The sequence below is a fragment of the Pteropus vampyrus genome, unplaced genomic scaffold, assembly GCF_000151845.1.
Source record: "Pteropus vampyrus isolate Shadow unplaced genomic scaffold, Pvam_2.0 Scaffold16, whole genome shotgun sequence".
Classification (NCBI taxonomy): Eukaryota; Metazoa; Chordata; class Mammalia; order Chiroptera; family Pteropodidae; genus Pteropus; species Pteropus vampyrus.
Genome location: NW_011888797.1, coordinates 5,577,665 through 5,590,889, shown reverse-complemented (window position 1 = coordinate 5,590,889; position 13,225 = coordinate 5,577,665). Strand labels below are relative to the sequence as shown.

Genomic DNA, 13,225 nt, shown 5'->3' with positions numbered 1-13,225 from the left:
GAATATCAGCCCCTCCCTCCCCCTCACCTCCCTCCTTCTCTCCTTCTCTCCTCCCCTCCCCTTTCAGTCTACCTGCCTGCCCACACTAAGTGTTTTCTCAGGCCTGCCACGTGCCAAGCGCAGCGTTAAGCGCCGGAGATAAAGCAGTGAATCAGATCCCCACTAGCGTAGAGTCACGTAACGATACAAATACTGATTTAATTACAACTGGGGAAGGTTCTGCAAAGGCGAATTCAGGGAGCTGCTAGTTGCCGTAACCCGTTTTGGTGAGGTCAGTAAATAGCAAAAACAATAATAAAAATCGCTTCCCAATTCTTGTTGAGTCGTAGAGGGACTCATTGTATTTCAGAAATCTTTTCATGTGCAGCGTTTGGTGGGGACCTGGTGTAAACTGGAAGTTGGGACAGTTCACAGATGTGAATATGATCCTGCTGAGGCATTCACTCTGAGATAGTCAAGGTGTGGCACTGGGCTGTTGATACTAAGCATGTTTTTTTTCTCCAGAGCACTCAATGCCTTTGTAATCAAGAGGGATGGTTTAACTATGAAAGGGTGGTACAGGTGAGTCGAGGCTGCAGAAGCACCAGTTTGGGGGGTGGGTGGCTAAGCAGGTTTTTGGAGCTGGCAGCAAAGTAGTTGGTGGGCTTCCTTGTCACCTGTGGATACCTCTCCCACCAAAGTAGTTTTTGTCCTCCTAGAGCCAAGGAGAATTGAATTACCAAGCTACTCGTTCATAGCAAAGATGAATCCATTGGCAGACATAATTTTCCTTATTAGATTTCTATTGTCATTTAATGCCTTCTATTTATGGATTTCTTTGGAGTAATTGCTCTGTGCCTTGGCCCCGGCAATTCTCAATAATTTGGATTTGCAGGAGACATTGGTACAGAGCTTTTGGAGTCAACCGGAGCTGGGCAGGGAGTCTGGCTGTCACTCCCTTGGTTTTATCCTGATTTTTCTCTAGCAGAGACTTTTGGTTACATCATGCACTATTGATAGTGCCTTGAGCAAGAGGAAGGATGTATGAAGGATTCGGCTTCTGAGCAATTGCATAAACACAGCGTAACCTGAAGTCTTAAAACCCAAGGTTTGAGCAGAACTGGCCTTGAGATTGGGCATGCAATAAGCTTTCTGTAGCCATCGCCATGGCAGCTGCACGGTGGATCTGAGTGATATTAATTTCACCTATCCATGTTTAATCATCGATAACCCTCTAAACCGAGCACACTTTTTCTCCTTTTTTCAAAGAATCAGGATTCCTAGAATTCCTAGAATCTGGCCACTCGAAGAAGCCTCTTCATTATGAAAAATATCCACCGACCCAAACCCCGGGCTGTTAAAACCTGATGTTTTCGAGAGAAGGGTGTTTCTGCTATAAATGAAAGACATGACAGGGGGTATTTCGAAGCTTTGTTTTGGTTATTGTCAGTTCTGCCAACAAGTAACATCTGTATTTATTTTCTGAACTTCTCCCAATGGCTGATTTGCATCTGTTTAGTTCTCTGAGTAACATTTCATTTCCTGACTTTATAGGTTGCTATAAAATCCATTCGTAAGGACAAAATTAAGGATGAACAAGACATGGTTCACATCAGACGAGAGATTGAGATCATGTCATCCCTCAACCATCCTCATATCATCAGTATTTATGAAGGTCAGTGATTTTTTTTTTTCACCCCCGTATCAGTTACCATTTCTCATACCATGGGGCTTGCCAAGATTTTTAGGTAAATTGCCATTCTGGGCAGGAGCCAAGTATTTCTCCTCATGATGCAAAAATAGACGGGTGTTATCTCTTATTTGGTTACCTTGAAGGCAACCAGACACACGCAAGGCAGCTCAATTTGGTCATAAAATATCTCTCCTGGCTGTCTCCCTCCATCTTCCCAATCCCTTGGAGGTTGCTAAGCAACCTGCCTATTGAAAGCCGGTATGTGAGACCGCTGTGGTTTCTGAAAAATGGCAGTTTGTTGGGTGACCAAGTAATGGTCATTTACATTGTAAATGTCATTCTCCAAAGCTCATGCTCAGGTGGTGGTATCATGAGTTACTCAAAATCGTGCCCTTTGAGTTAGGAGTTACCTTTGAGCAGGTCCAGGAAACTTTGAGAAAGAAGAGGGATCTGTTGATGCAACGGATGCTTTGCAAATAGAGTCCAAGTAGTAGTTGGTGCTTGTAGAAGGTGGGGAGGAGCTTATAAAAATACTCATGCTTCAACTCTTTGGTCCTTCCTGGGAAGACACGAGAGTATAAACTTCCCACAGCTTATCATTTTTTAAAATATCCTGGAAAAGAATTATACAAACAATATGTGTTTATTGCAGAATGATTAAAATACTAACATTAAAATTAAAAAATAATTTTTGTTCTAATTCTCAGTTGGATAAATAGCTCTCTATTCATACTTATATTTTTATCTACTTCTCTATATCTGTATGTGGTCTTTATCCAAAGTTAGATCATACTGTTTATGCTGTTTTTTAGCTTGCTTTTTTTTTCAGTTTTTATATTATGCTTCTTTTCCTATATCAATAAATATTCCCCTATAAGGACATTTTGAAAGGCTTTATAGTATTCCTTTTATGGAAATACCATTATTTATTAAATCTAATTCCTTTTGTCAAACATTTAAGTTGTTTCAAATTTCTGGTTATTATAAACAGGGCTTGAGTGACCCTCCTTGGACACTATTTTTACATTCATTTGCGAATATTTTTTTATGAAAAATCCCTAGTCTTGGACTTTCCAAGTCAAAGTGTTTCCCCAGAATAGTTTTTAATATATGGTCAAGTCAGAAAAATGAACCTATTTTAAATTTCTGAGCTGATCATGAGAAGTTATACAGTAAGGGCTAAGAGAAAACCAGATGGTAACCATGGAGTTTTTCTGATATTTAAAATTTTCCTTCTGGTTCCCTGCTTCTTTTTGCTCCTCACCTAGAAGTGATTGTTGGTAATATTGTTTTTCTTGATTTTTCTATAGGTTATTTTTGGAGTTCTTGGGGATAGGATTTTTAAGAGAAATTTTCCTTCGGCCATTTTTTTCATTCCACAAACATTTCTTGCAGTTATTCTCAAAGCGTGGTCCGTGGACCATAAATTGGAATTGTTAGAAATGCAGATTTCCAGGCATCACCCAGGACCTGCTGAATCAGCACCTCTGGGGGTGGGACCCAGCCATCTGTGTTTTAACAGCTCGAGAACCATGGGTCCACTGAGTGTCTACTTCTTGCTCTGCACTGTGTGAAACGCTAGAATCTGAAAGAGGAACATGCTGTGGGTCTCACGCTCAAGAAATGATGCAAGGCATGATGGGAAATGTGTTATGGAGATGTGTAAGCAACATGTTCTGGAACCACAGAGGCGAGGGGGTTAGACGTTTTCATGGAGACGTGTGGCATCGTGCCGGGCCTTGGACGAGTTTTCTTTTGAGGAAGAATTGATGAAAGCAGAATTTCAGGCTGATAAAGGAATTCTGAATCTGCCCGGTGGATGAAGGGAATTTTCTACAAGTTAGAAATGAGTAGAGATGCAAAATGCAGGATGAAAATGAGTTTCATTAAATTCTGAGTGTCCTTGCTCCGTGTGGAGTGGTTACTATGGAAACCAGAAGGCAGCAGTGAAGCGTGACCTGTGTGGCGTGGGCTGGGGTGGGTCCCATGCTCTGTGAGCATGTCTGTGTTTGGGATTTCTCGGCCTAGAACAGGAGGCTTCTTTATCTGGAAGGCAGAGAGCGTGTTCTTCCAGCATGACGCTCCTGGGTCCTTTACTTGGGAGGTGTCTGTGGTCATCAAAGGCTGACATGGAGAAGCCTGACTTATTCACTAGCATTGTGCCCTCTCTGGCCTTGGGAATCATACAGGCTCAATGGGGAACAGGAATCTGGCCCCCTCCTAAGGGATGGCCAGAGACGGACCTTAATGGAAGATCATTCCATTATCAAGGTCAAGCTGGCTTCAGTCCAGCCCTTGTTGGAGGCTTCAAGAAGAAGAGGAGCCCTTGCTTGCAACTTTAAAGATGGGTACCAGCATGAATTCAGGTTCTCTGGGTGACTCGAAATAATTTCTGTCAGGGCCTCAGGTGGGAGCTTGGGCTTCCATTCATCTCAGTTCGTGAAACTCTATGAGCTGGTTTTTGAGAGTTGGGAATGAGCTTCACTTCTCACATCAGACAGTCTTGGGTTTCAGTCCCAGATCCTCCACTGTGGCCCAGACATGAGAGTTTGGGCAGGGTGGCGGGCCTCTCAGTGCCTCAGTAACCACACCGGAAAAGTGGGGATCACCCACGTCCTACCTCTCTCATGGGGTCGTCGGTTGGATCAAATGGTGATACTTGTGCTGGTAAGCTCAAAAAAGGTAATTATTTTGAAGACAGTGTAATCATCATAAGTAGTTCTTAACCTGGGGTCCAGTGACAAGGATCTTTCATGGGTGAGCTGCAAGGGGTCTGTAAACCCTCTGGAATCATGGCGTCGTGGAATACGGACACCACTAGCCACAGATGAATATTTTGATTAAAATTAAATGAAAAAATTAAAAATTCAGTTCCTCAGTCATACTAGCCACATTTCAAGTACTCAATAGCCACATGTTGTCTTGTGGCTGCCGGATTGAACAGCGTAGATACGGAGCATCTTCATCATTGCAGGATAGGCCATGCTAGTGTATAATGTTTTATGCGATAAATGCCTGGGTTTTTTTTTCTGGGGAGAGGGCACATCGCTTTCATCAGACTCCCAGAAGGATTCCTGACCTCAAATAGGTTAAAAAAAACAAAAACAAAAAAACCCCTCCACTGCCATCAAGTGTTTTATGACCTTCAGAGAACTATACAAATAAAAAGTATTGTTTTTATCCAGAAAACACCCAGGGACATAAATGTGGCCCTTTTTTTCTTTTTAATTTCTTAGCGATCTCCGGTTTCTGTTCTCTTTCCCTTTTTCCACACGAGTTCTCCCACATCCACTGTGCAGGAAGGCAGCTCCCCTTCCTTCCCCATGGGTTAGAAGCAGAAAATTGCCAAGATGCTGTTCCAGCTCTTCACTCCTCTCTCTAACTGTGACCCTATAATCTCCATTTCCATGACTTTATCTGCTTCCATGCCCAGGACCCCAAGACCCCACTCCGAGGGTGAAGTTAGATATCCTGACATCACCTGTAGAACTCTGCGTACTTTACAAACCTCTCCCTCATCTAGTCTCATTTGCTCCTCCAGCAAATCAGTGAGGTGGGCAGGCCAGGTGTTCCCATTTTGCAGCTGTGGAAACTGAGGCTCTGGAAGGTTAATGATTTGATGAGTGTGTAAATTTGCTTGGGCTGCCACAACGAAGTGCCACAGATTGAGCGGCTTATAAATCCAAGATCAGGGTGTCAGAGGATTGCTTTCTTCTCAGGCTTCTTGGCTTGTAGAAGGCCATCTTCTCCCTGTGTCTTCACATCATCTTCCCTTGATATGTGTCTCTGTCCAAATATCCCCTTTTTTATGAGAACACCAGTCGTACTGGATCAGGGCCCACCCTAATGACCTCATTTAATCATAATTATCTCTTTAAAGACCCTGTATCCATATAGGATCACATTCTGAGGTTCTAAGAGTTAAGACGTCAACGTATGAATTTGCAGAGGGACCTAATTCAGCTTATAACACTGGGCATCATGGCTAGTTAGTGGCCCTGGCAAACAGATTTCCTGGCCTCATTTGTTTTTTGCCTCCGCCCTGTATTTCTGAGGTTGTATCTTGTTTTGCTGGCTTTGCAGCCCACCTCTTTGCCCTAGGCATCCCCCTCAGTCTGACCTTTTCTATCCTTTTCAGCTCTGGGGACATGGTAGGGGCAGTGAGGTGACAGCAACAGGACTGAGTCTGTGAGTTAATAGGCTGGTCTTTGTGCCTCTCAAAGAGTGAAAGGGAACCTTCTCTCTGGAAGCTGACCGATTATTTGACAGGCCGATCAAGAGCCTTAGCTGAGCGCAGAAATGCATTAATTTGCTTAATAAAAAATCAATGCCCAGGCACCTAAGTGGCTGTTTGGACATTAGCCAAGTGAACAGAAGCTATAAAAGGATTTTATAACTTCTTTTTCAACAAGGACCTTTATGATTTAAAACACACGCAGCAGCAGCAGCAGCAATAACAGTGACATGACAAAGCAGTGATGGTCTCACCCTGTAATTTTAGGAACTTTGGGCTTTTATGAGGGGAAAGCACCATCTTGGACGGTGTTATCTGGTGATATTGAAATACTAGTTCAAGAAAAAATGTTATTGATTCATGAAAAAGTAAATACCACGTAAGTGCTTACTTAATAATGTACCAGGAATGAGGGCAAGCCATTGGTTTTGTTGAGAGAAATAGCATTTTAAAATTTACACTTTAAAATAATACTAACAATATTATTATTGCTGTTGTTTACCCTGTGCTAAGATTTGTATATGTATTCATTTAGTCCTAACATTCATGATATATGAACTGTTAACATCCCTATTTTTATAAGGAAAATTTAGTTTTTCCCAAAGTGACACCAACTAATAGTGGTGGGTCTGAGAGTCAAATCCAGTCAGCTGCCCTCAGAAGCTGGTGCTCCTGAAACTAACCAGGTCATTTGTTGGTCTGCAGTGACCCCTAATTGGGAGCATTGTCCTAGACCCCATGATGCAGAGAATTTCTTGCCTTCACAGAGCTTGCTATCTTCAATATGTGAGAGCATTAAGTCCCAGTTTTGTGGGTATTTTAGAAAATATTTACGCATATGTCTCAGGAAGATGCTTGGGGCCCAAATCAAGTATACTCCTAGGGGAAGCGTTTTCTACACTGCAGTCCATGGAAATGTAAGTTATTTATATACTATTCATAATACCTGCAGGCTCATAAAAATCTGCGACCTCACTGAATCAACACTGCTGTTCACCATCTCTCGAAAATAATCTCTTTCAAATGTTTCTTTCTTGAACCAGACCCTGGGGTTACTGTCCTGGTGACCCGTGAGGGAAGGTGGTTAACCCTCAAATCTGTCAATTCTGTGTCAACGCAAGCCATAACTGGCTTCTAATGCTAAGTCAAATCAAAGAGGATGGAAATAATGCGTTCCAGTGTGTGATACTCAAGGGGAACCTAATGCAGAGAGAAAAGGAAGAAATCTCTGGCACCATCTCAGAGCCGGACCCCTGTTTTCAGTCAAAGGAATTCCATCCTCTCAGCGGGGAGGTAATTGACAGTATGGAAAGAGCAGCTGAAAAGGAAGTGCCCGCCAGAGCTTTCAACTGGGTTGCAGAGGATGGAAGAGATAAAAACAGTTTTTGCCTGGGGTTCTGATTTCAGGATCCGGGTTCAGACATCAAAGGCATGTTGTCTCACCCCCATTTCCCCTCTGAAAGCCTAGGAGACCCGCTCTGTAGCACCCCACATCTGGTAACAGTCCCGCAGGTGAAAGCGAAGAGGCTGCAGGGGGAGCGTGTGAGACTGGCCCTGTGCCTTCACTTTTATTGCCCTTGGTTTTTGTTCCTAGAAATCTCACTTCCCGGCCTTAAAAGATTACATCTCTTGATTGGCCCTTTGCGTCGCGATTTGCTAGACCTGGCCAGCCCTTTCACCGTGGCTCCCATCTTTGGGAACCGTGGTCCTGGCTCTCTGGGACAAAGTGGGAAGCCTGTTTGGCATTTGTCAGCTTTGATCTCTCGTCTTTGGAAGAGTTTCTCAAACTTAAAATAACGAAACAAAATGGACAAACATGCCTCCTTTGATAAGTGTGTGAGTCTCATGCCCCTGCCTATGAGAAGATGTAAAAGAATCTGTATCCTAGAAAATTCTCCAAATTTCTACCATAAAGATACTTTGGATGAGTTTACTATTAGTTAAAAGCTTCTCCTGTCTTTTTAAAAGTACACATTACAATATGCTTTTTAAAGCTACCAATGCCTCCTGAGATTCTAATATATCCTTCTGGAAGAGGATATTGTTCTTGCCTTTTGGTGAAAATCACTTCTCTAAACACCCAGCCAGAGGTGCAGAGTTAAAACCAAGAGACGGGATCTGTGGAAAAGCCCACAGATTTGAGCCCAGATTGCGTGCTGCAGGCTTGAAAGACAGCTTCCCACCTCCCCCTTGTTCTCCCCTTTCACTTGTGGCCAGGGGTAATGAGGCCAGTGAAAGACGTTTCCACAGGACCCAGCAGACAGAAACTATTGCTGCCCCTGAAAAATAAGCTCTTGAGAATGGCAGGACCCTGATAAACTGCCTAATAATGCCTTCGAGCGGTTCCCAGAGGGTGGTCCAGGACCAGCCACACAGCATCACCTGGGCCCCACGCAGAGCTGTGGGGACGAGGCCCAGTGTTTCCATGCACTCACAAGTCTGAGAATCACTGTATCAGAGAAACCTTTGTTCAGGAGGTCAGGAAAAGCAGGGCTGCCTTGCTAGTATCAGTGTTTTGGAAATACTCACAGTGGAAGCAGTTTACATTTTCTTCTCAGGCTCAGGTGTCCTAATTCGAGTTTCTCAGGCAGCAAGCAAATTCTGATTTCAGCCCCGTCAAACACAGGCGGCCGCTGAGTTGATCTAACAAGGCTGTGGGTCATTAACACTACCTGCTGTTCTCATTCATTCGCTCACTTATTTAGTCATTTATTCATTCAATCATTCATTCCTTTTACAGAAATTTATTGAGCACTTGTATGATCCAGGAAGTGTTCTACTAGGGTGAATATGTATTCATTGTCCAAATAGGCTGATTTGAATGAGCCATTTGCTCTGCCAGTTGCTTTTCTGTGACCTTGGGCTAAGGCCTGAACCTCTCTGAGGCTCATTTCTCTTGTCTATAAAATGGGGCCAATAGCTAGCTACTTTATAGGTAGGGTTGTGAAGATTAACTCAGATAATGAATAAAATTTTAAGCACTGTTCTGGGTTCATGTTCAATAAATAATATTGATTATTCGCAATGTGATTGATTAATCTTTAGGGCTCTGAGTGGTCCTTCCCAGCTGGAGTAGAAACTCCTATTGGGAGGTCCTAGAGGAGAAGGTTGAGGCCAGATTGCCTAGATCAGTGAATCTGAATGCTGAATACACATTAGAATCTCATGGGGCATTTATGGAAAATGCTGATGCCTCGGCCTCATCCCTAGGGATTCAGATTTAATTGGCCAGGCTGAGACGGATGGACTTAATCCTACAAGTAAGGGGAAATGAGCGCCTTGCTCTCGAAACTCATCTTGGTCTGATCATTTGTCATCGGCGAATTCCCGAGCAGAGTGTGTGTCTGGCAGCAGTCACCAGTGAGCAGTGAGTGATACCTCTGGGCTTGGGTTTCCTTACTTAGCCATTTGGTTGCTACCCTCATCAGGGACTCAGAGCCCCATGAAATAGTTTGTTGAACTTGGCAAAGTGGCTCATGATGCTTGTGTTTATTCTCTTGAACCCATGGCGAATGGCTGAGCCTTTTTAACACATTCCCTTTGCTGCCAGATTCACAAGTTCCGCATGAAGTCTCTGCAGACTGGATCCGAACGAAGGACTCGCCCCCGTTACTAATACAGCACCAGAGCGTTTTCTTCGCTTTTAATCATGTGAATGAGCTCTTCAGCTGTGAGTCTGTCCAGCCACGTTTCTAATGAGTTTCCTATTAAGTTAGCTGTTTGACCTTCCAGTGTATTATTTTCATTGTTTTCATTTGATTACACCCAAGTCATTTTTCTAGAGGCTGGAGATTAGAAATAAAACAACGAAAAACTAATGCTACTCCCTGGCTGTCCTGCCTCGCCCTCTCGGGTTTCCTGGAATTCAGTATTTTCTAGTGCCTCACATAATACCACTTGTACTTGAAGCTAATTTTTAAAGGGAAAAAAATACGGAATCGTGTTGTCGTTTCATGTGAGGTCTTTGGAAATTAACTGGGATAGCTCTGTTAATTTGTCCTAGGCAGTCAGCAGCATGCGTTCAGGAAGACTCAGACTGTAAAAGAGGGCTCGCCACCCACCGCGGTGTCTGGCGGTGGGTTCATCTGTGAGGTATGGCTCTGAGACTGAGATCTGTGCTTTGGAGCACCGCTGGGGACTGAGGGATGGACCCTACTTAGGAGAGCAGGGCTTGCCTCCATCTCAGGCTTTGCCATCTATGAGTGTTCGATTTCTATCTCTTCTATTCTCTTACTTTCTTCCCGTCTCTCAAAGGCACAGATGTGATCTCAGGTGCAGATTCTGCCAGTACATATCCTCAATGCTGCTGATCCTCAATGCTGCTGGATTTGATGCAGACAAGTCTTCATTTGTTCTCCTTGCTTAAATGGAGACTTACTGCCTAATGACAGGCTAACACTTATAAGTTTGCTTACGTACTGTGGCAATCTTCACAATGAGGAGAGTCTTCGTTTTAACAGATGAAGAAACGGAGGTTCAGGAAGGTTAAGTAACTTGCCACAGTCACTCAGCTCGGAAGTAAATGGCAGAGCCTGGATTCGAACCCACGTAGCCTGGCTCTGGGTGTTAGCCTCTTAACCACTGCACTCTGTTGCCCATACATGGTGGGCCAAGCAGTGGCCACAAGCAGAGGTGTGATAACCACAGGCCTGGCTTTTCCACCCTGACTGGTAGTAAGGGTGGGGTGAGCCCCTGGAGCAGAGGCCACTGTGGGGTGGGGAAGACCAGGGCTGTCCTCCCAGAGGGAGGAGTTTCTACCCGCTTCATTGCTCCAACTGGAGAGCATGCCTTTTCAGAAGTTCGCTGTGTCAAGTGCAAGAGCCTTAACTTTAGCTTGGAGTGCTTCTGAGACGTTCTGATCAATTGCCAGAGCTCACTCAGGTTCAGGATTTTGTAAGAGCGAGAGCAAGCGAGAGAGAGTGAGAGTAAGAGAGAAAGGCAAAGCCTGAGACAGAGTAATAGAGGGAGACTGTGGACATGGCTGATGAGTGTGTGCTGATGGTTGATGGAGCCCATCACCTCAGGGCTCTGCTCGTTTTCATGGAAATGCCCCCAGAGATGGTTGTGGAAGGAGGGTGGAGCCCAGTGACCCATCCCACACGGTGCCTTTGATCCCCTCTCTCATGCAACTCTTCTTTCCTGGCCTTGTCTCCTGCCCTCCTATGACTTGATTTTGGGCCCCCAAATAGCACTAATGATCTCAGCGTGAATTAATCGTGCTCGGTAAGCCTTCTGCATCCCTTCTTCTGCAGGTAGCCTATCTACTTTCTTACCATTTCTTCTGCCTTCTGTGGAGTCCACTGCTGGGTGGCCTGGTTGGCTATGGTTCTCCTTGGGCATGCCAGCCAACATCCAGAAAAAGTTTTGGTTTAAGAAAAGACAATTAGTGAACAAACTAAAGAGCCTCTCATTGTCCAAACCAGGAAACACATGGCCTCAGCTCTGACCAACTCATTGACAATGGGAGAGCTGCCAGTCTAGTTTAATTTTCTCACTCTCACAGCCTTGGGCTTTTGGATTTAAGGGCTCAGAGGACCATTCTGTGAAGCTGTGAGCCCATGAGGTGTTTGAAATTTAGTTCCGAGGAAGAAGATCCTGGAAGCATGAATCTCATGTTGACTCAATGACCTAATTATGTTGCAGATAATTCTTGCAAAGGAAAGATCACTCCATTTCTGAAATGAAAAATAAGCTACTTTCTGTGAAGATTCTACTGACCTTTAAGAGACGAGCATCCCTGAGGAATGGAATGGTACTTCTAGAAGTCTGAGGTTTTGGGAAAGTAATAAAAAGGCTGGCCATGTGGGCCGGCAATACCATGGAAGGAATGGCAGCATCCTGGAACTAATTTAGGGAATGGAGTCAATAGGAGGCAAAGGCATGAAGAGAATTCAGACTGGTCCACTCCAGGCCTTTGGCCTTTTCGCTTAAAACCAACAAACTAATCTTCTTCTCTTGAGGTCACATGTCCATTCTTAAGTAAACCTGCTCTTGACAGGACATCCTGCAAATCGATTCCCACCCTCTGTGTTCCCAAGCCCATTTTCTTCCTAAGTGGCCTCCTGTATGCGGCTCTGAAATGGCTGGTGGATGGTTAAAATCCCAAGATCTCCTCACTCATCATTGTTTCTCCTAGGCCAGAGCATTGTTTTTATAATACGCATTTTCTCAAGTTATGCGAATTGTGTTATTAACCCCGAGGGCAACAGGAGGGAATTGTTAGGAGTTGAGTAATTAGCATGCTTGTGAAAGCCAGACAAATCAGAAGGGAGAACTGGACTGTCAAACTGAACATCTGATGAAATTCAGAATTAATTTGGAGAAGTAGCTGTTGCTATGGCAACCAGTCGCCACTCTCCTTTGAAATGGAAAATAAACAAAAAACAAGTAAAATAATTCAAGTTGGTGTCTGGGCAGAAGAAGGCCCTTCTGTGGGACAGTAGAAGTTAATGAAGAGAGTGGGGTATTTTAGGATATGCTGAAACAATGGTAAAACCCTCACATACAAACAAAACCCAAGTCATCTGTGATGGTTCCGTTCTATGCCTGTTTTCTCTAGGAATCTTTTCAGGCCCATTCAAGTTACCACACTGATCTTTCTTTCTGGTTATCTAGGTACTTAAAGTCTGTATTGTACAGGCGAGCCCTTGGGTTATTTTGTAAGTACTAGCTTTATTCAACTGGATTAGCGACTCCTCGAGGACCAAGACCATGTCTTAATGCTACATTCCTATCCTCTTTAACACCCAGCAAAATGCTCAGATACATGCCATAGACAGGCTGATAAAAGAGCGTTTTCAGAAAAGGTGGTGATGTTGGTTCTCTCTAATGAAGGAGAGTCTTTATTGAGTATTATGTAAGGCGAGTAAGCGGATGATGGAGGAAGGTTGTGGGGAGTTGTGGCAAGAATATAAGCTTTTGAGTCACACAAATTGGGGTTCAAATTCTCAGTGGTTTTCAAATCCTTACTGCCCAACAGAAATCTGCGTAAAAAAGACATGCACAAGAATATTCATTGCCACACTGTTCATAGTGACTGGAAATAACCCAAATGTCTGTCAGCAATCGAATGGATAACCAAACCATGATGCAGTCACAAAGTGGAGTACTCTGGCAATGAGGGTGAACAATCTTCGCCGGCATGGAATGACATGGATTATTCTTATAAATACAATGTTGAGCTAATGAAGCCAGACACAAAAGACTATGTACTGCATGATTCTATTTTTAAAAAACTTGAAATCCAAAACTAGTCTATGATATTGGCTTATATTTATCATACTCATAATATTGGCAGATGTATGTATACACACACCCAC

General features: G+C 43.8%; 1 protein-coding gene across 5 annotated transcripts in view; it reads left to right on the top strand.

Annotated features, from left to right (window-relative positions):
- The window catches only part of NUAK1 (NUAK family kinase 1), a 71,174-nt gene that overhangs the window by 31,402 nt on the left and 26,547 nt on the right, over positions 1-13,225 (top strand). For 2 of the 5 annotated variants that reach the window (XM_023527336.1, XM_023527338.1), the window contains exons 2-4: positions 505-561; positions 1,534-1,654; positions 9,457-9,576. In XM_023527336.1, the coding sequence (XP_023383104.1) occupies positions 505-561; positions 1,534-1,654; positions 9,457-9,576 (298 nt within the window). The remainder of the gene's footprint in view (positions 1-504; positions 562-1,533; positions 1,655-9,456; positions 9,577-13,225) is intronic. The other 3 variants (XM_011386969.2, XM_023527337.1, XM_011386984.2) reach the window with 3 other exon arrangements.